The following is a 9,002-nucleotide window of genomic DNA, read 5'->3' on the forward strand; positions in this document are numbered from 1 at the left end:
GTGAGGACCCAAGTTCAATCCTTAGACCTCATGTTAAACCAAAACAGAAATAGTTTGCCTTGGTGCCATGCATTTGTGATCTCAGCAGTGGATTGGGGAGGTAGAAACAGGGACTCCTGGGGCTCGCCAACCAGGCTAGTTCAGTCAGCAAGGTCCAGGCCAAACGAGAGGAACACTGTTTCAAAGGTACAGGATGGCAGCACCTGAGGACAGACACCCCAGGTTTCCTTTGGCCTCTGCACGCACGTGGGCACACCGCTTTCGTGTCTCCTTGGCACGTGTGCAAGTTAGGAACACGTGGCTTTCTTCTGCAGCTGTGTCTCACGCTTTCTCAGCTTTGGCAGTCACAGCCTCACTCTGGAACCCTGGAAGGTTTACTGAACCTGAGAGATGAGGTCACCCCAAATCAGCAGCTGAGGCTTCCGGGAGCCATCACCTGCCACAGTCTCTGGGCAGAGGCCGGGTGATCCTCAGTGTCTTGAGGCTCCCGGGAGACAGGACTGATTGAGACATTTCAGCCAAACTCCTGTCCTTAAAACTGTGTGTGGAGCGGGCACAGTGGCACACACCCTGGGACCACAGGCGAGACAGGCCGAGGAGCGTGAGCATGAAGCCAGCCTGGGCTACGTAGAGGCTCAGCAAAGGTGGAAGGAAAGGGAAGGCAGCTGCTGTCTTTCTCCGTTAGCCTAAGAATGCCTCTTGCTCTGGCACTTACGGGTGCCTTTTCCTCCACGTTGCTTTCTGGCTACAAAAGCTCTATTTCTCTTATCCTACCTTTGAGTTTTGGGATAAAAGCCACAAAGGGGGTGGCCACATGTTTTTGTTCTTGTTACACACCACGTTTTGAATCGTTAGTGGTGAAGACCGGGTGCACTTAAACTCCCCGCCTCCCCAGCCGACTGACCGTATTTTTGGTGCTGCCGTGTGTGGGCTGTTGCTGTGTATATATGTAGTATCTATGTGGCCATGCTGGTATTGAACCTAGGACTTCATGCTTGCCTGCAAGCTCATTTTTCTGTAGTCACTGTCTTTATATTTTTCTATATGTTAATGGTTAATTCTCTCAATCATTTTGCCTTTGATGTGAGCTATATAATTATGTTTAGAAAAAAATTATTCATCATCAGTTCAGAGCCCAGATAAAATCAGTGAGACGACAGCCCTGAGCATAGAATTTAAGTGCCCCAAATCTCAGAAATCAGGCCTGTGAGGCGGCTCATTGGTAAAGGTATTTGCTGCCAAGTCAGATGGCCTGAGTTTGGTCCCTGGGACCCACAGGGCGGAAAGAGAGAACCAAACCATGAAAATGGTCTCTGACCTTCATATCCACATGGACATTGAGAAGCACTCACGAGTGTGTGCATGTGCACACCCATTCAGAGTTACAGATGTGTATACACACTACATACCTTAATATAAAAACATCTCAGGAACGGTGGCAAGAGATGCTTTAGTGGACTATTTCAAACTGAAATCAATGCAAAACCAACGCACAATGAACAGAATATCAAATTTTTACACAGCCAAGACTCAGTCAGCTCGGGCTGCGATTGCCAAGGCTGAACCAACAGATGCGTGTTTCTGGCAGTGCCGGAGGCTGGACTCCATCTAAAGGGTCTTCCCCTCGCCCACTGGTGACCATTCCCTCCCCCCGTCACATGTCCTATGCTCTCACTTGCCATGTGTGTGCAGTGCCAGCTCTGGCCTTTTCTTAAGGATGTGGATCCTGTTGAATGAAGGCTCTAGCTGATGGTCTCATTTAGCGTTAAATTGCTTCTAGAAAATTCTGACTTCAGATCTTATTGGGTCAGAGGTTAAGACATTACAATATGAATGGGGCAGGGATACAAACGTTGAATCCCCAGCAGACAGGATTTAGGATTCAGCATTGTGGTGGGGGCAGGGGAGGGGGAATGGGACAGCAGACACACGGTGGACTAGGTAAGACAAGCGAGACTAAACCACAAGACTAACCGACCTCCTCTACGTTTCTCAATATTTATTGATTCATTCATGTATGAATCCACTCATTTTTTTAAAAAGATTTTGTGTGCGTGAGTGTTTTGCCTGCATGTATATCTGGGGATCACATTCATGAATTGGTGTCCATGAAAGTCAGAAGATCAAGGAGGGCCACTGTTGCCTCTGCCGCCAAGGAGCTGCTGGTGTTCTAGGAAGGAAAGAGGAAACAGAGTCCAGTGTGTGCCCTGGCTGAGCTCAGACAGCTGCGGGTTATGTGAAGAAAGCAGGAAGCCACAATGTGCCTTGGGATGCCTTTGGGATGCCCTTGGACCAGGGACCTCCTGGAGGCTTCTGAGCAGGTGATGATTAGCTAGCCCCACCCTCACCCCTGCCCCACTCACCCACCTACCACCCCGGAGGAGGTCTAGAGGGGCAGCCTCTGGAAAGTAGGGATGGCCTGTGCCATGCTCTAAGATGATAATAACTTGGCTCACTGTAGACAGGCTGGAGCCCACAGGGAGAGGGATGGAGCCTGCCAGATCTGGGCTGAGAAGGCTAAGAGGTTTACATTTTACTTCAGTTGGGGCTTAAGCAGCAGAGTTATGTAGTCTACTATATATGTATGTATTCAGAAGTAAAGTATTGAGTATGGCATTGAAAGGAGAACACCACACCCAGCAACACACACACACACACACACACACACACATACACACACACACACACACACACGGGGGTGGGGTGGGGTGGGATGAGGTGGGGGCAAGTGCCCCACTTTTGCTGCTGTCCATCCTATTTTATGTCCACCAGTCAGATTCTCTCAGAATGTTAAAGGTTTAAGCCGTTTCTAGATTGTTTTTTTCCCTCCGAACAAGTTCAGGAAGAACGCCGACAGACAGGATTGCCTTGAGGACGGGACACCTGAGACCCATAGGACCAAGTGAGCCCCACTCCCCGGGCTGTCGGGCTGTCGTTCTTTTCTCATTTATCCCTGCTCCTAGGTGGGGAACTGAATCTCCAGGCTGGAAGTGAGCCGAGAGTGACCTATTTATTCACCTTGCTAGATTGCTATGGGGTAAAGAAATCTACCTGTCATTACTCCTATCCCCATTAATAAACTTGCAAAGATACATGATAATAATAATGCTGTAAAAATCATATCAGAGGAGAGAATCTTTTTTCCCCTCCTAGGCTTTGAAGGAAGATTGGGAAAATGTTTTTGGTTTAGCAGGCTGCTATTTCTAAAAATTATTCTTGCTAGAATGGAGCAGGCATATTGGCTCTCGGTGATGGGTCTTCTTAACATTCCTGTACCTGGCCACACTGTCAACATCTTTCCTGAGCTGTAACTACTAAACAGCAGACCACATTTTGAGAGGCTGATAATATGACCCGGTCTTTAGCGTAAATATTATAAACTGTCTTTGAAGGTTTGAAAACAGCATTTGCCTATGTTGGTAGAAGGAATTGCTGGCGGCTGGGGAAACGACTCTGGGAAGGCTCTTGTCACACAGGCTCAAGGACTTGGGTTTGCGCTCAAGGGTCATGTAAAGAGCTGGGCGCAGCAGTGTGCACCTGTATTACACCTGTATGACCAGCTCTGGGGAGGCGGGGGCAGGTAGATCCGAAAAAGAAATTAAGGTGAAGAGTGACTGGGGAAGACATTTGATGAAAACCTCTGGCCCCCATGTGCTTGAGTACACACGATCTTCCTAGTCTGTGATGACGCTGGTCCTGATGCTGTAGGAAAATATGTCTTCCATGCACTGCCAGGTACACCCCACCATGCATGGCACAAAGCCCATGTCCCATGGGTCTCCTCACAGATATTTCACAGGCTCTGAGTGTTTTGATCTGGAGAGCAGCGGGCATCATTCTTGCTCTTTATTTCAGAAACCATCCTGGGATGGCATGGGCCCACGTCACATTCCACAGACCAACTGAAAAATGGGACCCTTGGCTCTTTGCCCTCGGCCAGTGCTAACATAACATGGGCAATTCTACCAAACTCTTCGGAAGAGGAGCACGGCTCCCAGCCGGAACCAGAGGTAAGCGTCCTCCCTTTGCTTGCGTTCGTACTTGTTCAAAAAGTGAGCAAGCGTGTTTGGAACTCGCTCACTGCTTTAAGAAGAGACAAGTTATTAAATGCAAGAATTTCCCAGAAAGACAAAATCAGCCCCTTGCCTGACTGGAATCCCCGCTCCTTTGACCTTGTGTCTGGCAGCTGCTGGGAGCCAATTGCCTTTCTACCAATGAGGAGCCTCCAATTTGGATTGAAATGAACCTTGTTTTAACTTCAAATGGGAGAAATTCTAGCAGACCCTCAAAGTATCTAAACGTGCCTATTGGCATGACGCATGACGGGAGCAGTTGCAAGACATGCCGCTCCCCTGAAGTATGGCTTCTTCATGTGGTTCCTGCCCAAGCTCCCCAAGCTCCCACCTCACAAGCTTGACTCCTGCATGCCTCTGACAGCCCAGGGGTGCGATGTTCTCACACGTGTTGTGTGCAGCAAGTTCAGGCCGCACAGGGGCATTGCCCTGCTCTGTCACAGGACAAGAACCCCTGCAGATAGCGGCCACCTGCCAGGTCCCAGCTGGTCGCAAGGACTCTACCAGTCTGCCTGCCTGTCACAGCCCTGTTCCCCTAACTCCGCCTCCAAGTGGCCGCCGAAAGGGAGCTAACTGCAGTTCCTCTTGCCAATTTTATTTTCTGTCAGGGATGACAATGATCTATAATTTGATATACATATTCTCAAGATGATATCTTGAGTCAGGCTAAGGCCAGTTTTCACCATTTGTTAGAAATTGTTCTTAATCTCCAACAAATTAATTTTAGCCCGAAAACTGTGTAGCCTCACACTATGCATGCATTTGGATAGCTTTGATGAACAACGTAACTCATGTTCCTCTCCGAGCGAGCGTCTCCATCTGATATCCTTTGGCCGTGATCTGGTGGCATAGCTCTGACAGAGGCAAGAACCATCTGCTAACAAATACCTCAGCCACTTTTTCAAGGGGCCTGAGCAGGGCTTGCATTGAGCAGGGAGGTGAACTTTGGCTGGTGGCTCTGCAGGGTGCAGGCTGAGACAGACTTGCAGCAGAGGGAGCTGCCTCTGAAGTTGGTGACTGCTGGGAGCCCTGCTGTCCCCTTCAGTAGACTGGGTCAGTTGACATTTGAGTTTGAGGATAAATAAGGAGGTTTTTTTTAAAAAACTGAAATGAGCTGGCCGTGCTGGTGTGTACCTGTAGTCCCGATACTTGGGAGGCGGAGATAGGTCAACTTTGGCTACAAAGCAAGTTCCAGCCCAGCCTGGGCTACATGAGACCTCTTCTCAAAGAAACAACAAGCATGTTAATTAACAAGCTAAAAAAAATACAGGGCTATCAGTATGGCTCAGTGGATCAGGTTACCGCCTGTGTCACACTAGCAACCTGAGTTCAATCCCTGAAACCCATGTAAGGAATAAATATGCTAGGGAAGCCTGGGTTATCCATTCTTGTGAGTCCCCTATAACGTTTCTTCTTCCTTTGCCAGATAGCTGTGTCCTCTGCTATCTGGTTGAGACTGGTCTGTTGTTTTTACTCAAAGTTGTAGACCGCTTTAGCTACCCATCAGCAGCACTGGCAGAAGAAAGTATTCAATGTTTGTACTCCTGGGGGCTGGTGAGTTGGTGTCCGCCACCAAACCTGATGGTGTGAGTTTGTCCCAGGACCCACAAGGTGGAAGGAGAGAGCCAACTCTTCCAAGTTGTATTCTGACCTCCAAATGAAATAAGCATTTCTCTTAAATATTAAAAAAATGGTTGTGTATGTGTGTGTGAGTGTGCTCCCATATGTGTGTGTGCCTGAGGAGGCCAGAAGAGGGTTTCAGATTCTCTGGAGCAAGAGTTATAGGTAGTTGTGAGCCACATGACATGAGTGCTGGGATCCAAACTCTTGTCCTCTGTGGGAGCAGCAAGCACTTTTGCTGAGCCATCTCTCCTGCCCCAGCAGAAAAGAAAAAAAGAAAGAAAAAAAATCACTCACTTCCAAGTTTAGATTTTAAAAAATCTGAAAAAGAAACCCTTTGGCCATTAGCATGGGAATGGGCTATTGATTTCTGGCTGTCAGCGCTGCATCCATTCTGTGGTGAGAGGAATGTGAGGTGAAGCCCAGTGATTCCTCAAGGTGGACCGAGATGTCCAGGGGGCTGGTGTCGTGATGGTTTTCAGAGGCAGGCGAATTCAAGTCCTCTGGTAAAGATTCTCTCATTGTTCCCCAGTGACAGCCCTGGCAGACAATTCTCAAAATCCAAATGGCCACTGCCTAGGTGATAGTTTTCTTCTTGGAACATCATCCTTTGTCTCCCCCTCTCTCTTTTTCTTTAATAGTTGAAGCAGCTAGCAAAATTCACCCAATAGCTCTCCTGTCAGATAAAGCAAAATGTGGCCATTGCCGCCTCCTCTGCAATCGGGAGAAACCAACTTCAGGAGGGACGGAGGGGGATTTCTCAAGGCCGGACATTCCTTTGGTTCCATCTGGTTCCTGACCTGTATTAACGTAGAGAATGTAGTTTCCTGTCGTGGTCCCTATTGAAGAACTAATTCAAGGGCTGGGGAGTCGGTTCAGTTGGCAAAGTTCTTGTCACTCAAGCATGAGGACCTGAGTTCGGGTCCCCAGCACTCATGTAATAGCTGGACATAGTGGTGTATGTCTGTCTTTCCAGTGCTGAGGAGGTAGGGACATAAAGATCCCTGGGGCTTGCTGGCCATCCTGACTAGTGACGAGCATTGATGTGCCCCAGGTCCTGTGAAAGACTATCTCAAAAAGATAAGGTGGAAAGCGGCAGAGGAAGACACCCAACCCCAGTCCCTGCTGTCCACTTGTGTGTACACGTAGGAATACACACGCACCCTCAAGAGCTCTGTTGAGAATTATAGCTGTTGTGTGTCACCTCAAGGAAGGTATTTTCTCCTGTTCATTGCTTCCATCATTCATCCTGTCTTCCATAGTCATAGTCAGAATACGGAAGTGCGTCCCATCTCCTCCACTGGATTCTGGCTTGCCATCAAACCACCTACGTATGGAAAAGACATGCATTTTCTTTTTTTTACATTTATTTATTTAGTGTGTGTTTGGGGGACTGGGGATGCATGCCATGTGTGGAAGTCAGAAGACAGTTTGCCGTAGTTAGTTCTCTCCTACCACTGTGGGTCTGGGGATTTGAACTCAGGCTTTGTGGCAAGCACCCTTGCCCTCTGAGTATTTTTTTATGGCCCACACATGCATTTTCAAATTTAGTTTGCTTAATTCCCAGCAGAACCAAAGCCCAAAGTGCGGCATGTGTTTAATCCACACTCTATGAGAGAGTGCGGTGGGCTCCGGAGTGGAATCCAGTGACGTTAGGGGCCAGACCTAACTGAATGGGAGGATACAGTGTTCTCTCACAGGGTAATGAGTGAGGCTAGAACATGTTTACAGCTTTATAAGACTACCTGAAATTCAAATTTAGTTCCGAAAATATTTTATTCTCCTCCTTTGTCTAGGGGCAGCTTGTCTTAGGACGGGCAGGCAGATGCCTTCCTGTCTGTTGCTTGGCTTTTCCCGGGTGGGGTTAAGGAGACATCTGTGCACCCTGGGCAGGACACAGACAGGTCGAGGAAGTGAATCCATCCAGGCAACTTAGTGAACTAGGTTTTATCCGGGTTACTAACAGAGCATGGCTGAGGGGCTCCTTCATTGTCTCGACTCTAGTCTGTTCCGACGGGTGGCTTCTCTAGTGTTCCGACGGGTGGCTTCTCTAGTCTGTCCCAATGGGTGGCCTTACTGAGTATTGTCAGAAGTGTGAAATCTCTTGTTCATGGTAGGTCTCTCCTCTGGCTGGCACCAGGCTTCAGCTAGCCCCTCCCGCAGTATAAGACTATTGGGAGAAATTACAGTTCCTTGCGACCCATTATCTAGGTAATCTGCTAGCCACAAGGAAGGGCACATGTGTCTCTAGACTGTTGTCATCCCTGCCAGGGCAGTTATTTGAATCATTTGTTTTTACTTTTTTAAAATTGAGGTTTTGAAGAAAGAACAGAAAGTTCAAACAAAACCAGGCCTTTGGAGTTTAAATATCCTGACACCATATTTTAAATAACCATTATTAAGCTCTTTGATACTTCCTATCTGAGCAACATGTGATCTCATAGCCTTCTGCCAATTGAATGGCTAATGGTTTATATAAATCTGTGTCTATAAATCCAGACAAATTACAGCTCTCATTTTGTCATTGTACATCAGTGAAAAACGCGCTATATGAGGCATGAAAACCTTAGGGCTTTTGTCTCTAGCTTTTTGTCTAAGTCCATTTGGCAGCATGGAGACTTTTGTAATGCGTAGAATTATCTGGTTTATAAACAGATCTGAACATCGTAAAAAATGAACCAATTTCTCAGTGACATTCCCACGATGTTACTTCTGTCCGACTCATTACATAGCAGTTAGATAATACCCCTGACAGGTGGGTAGGTAGCATTATATATATTAATATTATAAGAATATTTTAACCTATATATTAGGCACATTAAAAATTGAGCTCAGGGCTGGTGAGGTGATACAAGCACTTGCTGCAAAAATCTGGTGACCTGAGTCTCAGAACCTATGGTAGAAGGTAAAAAAGGGGACCCACGGAAGTTTCTGGTGTTAGCACATGTGCCCACACTAACACATGCCCAAAAGACTGATAAATAATTTAAAATGGAGGTATAGCTTGATGGTTAAGGACACTCGCTGAAAAACGATGAGGACCCGAGTTCGAATCACAGCATCTTTGTGGCAAGCACACCTTTAACCCCAGTGCCGGGGTGAGCGGAGATCAGGGAGTAAGTATCTGGAGCTTGTTGGCTGCCAGTCCAGCCAAAAACAAACAAACAAACAAACAAACAAACAAGCAAACTATAGGTTCAGAGCTAGACCGTGCCTCGAAGGAATAAGGTAGAGAGCTATGAGGATACCTGACACCTTCCACACATAGGCTCATATACCACACACGGACCCTATACATACCACATACAG

At 47.4% G+C, this 9,002-nt stretch overlaps 1 protein-coding gene across 2 annotated transcripts in view; it reads left to right on the forward strand.

Moving 5' to 3' along the window:
- Osbpl10 (oxysterol binding protein like 10) overlaps positions 1 to 9,002 on the forward strand; it is a 229,753-nt gene that overhangs the window by 175,330 nt on the left and 45,421 nt on the right. For both annotated transcript variants that reach the window (XM_005348051.2, XM_005348052.3), the window contains one exon: positions 3,856 to 4,010. In XM_005348051.2, coding sequence (XP_005348108.1) covers positions 3,856 to 4,010 — 155 coding nt within the window. The remainder of the gene's footprint in view (positions 1 to 3,855; positions 4,011 to 9,002) is intronic.

The sequence above is a fragment of the Microtus ochrogaster genome, chromosome 5 (genome assembly GCF_000317375.1).
Source record: "Microtus ochrogaster isolate Prairie Vole_2 chromosome 5, MicOch1.0, whole genome shotgun sequence".
In the NCBI taxonomy this organism is placed as follows: domain Eukaryota; kingdom Metazoa; phylum Chordata; class Mammalia; order Rodentia; family Cricetidae; genus Microtus; species Microtus ochrogaster.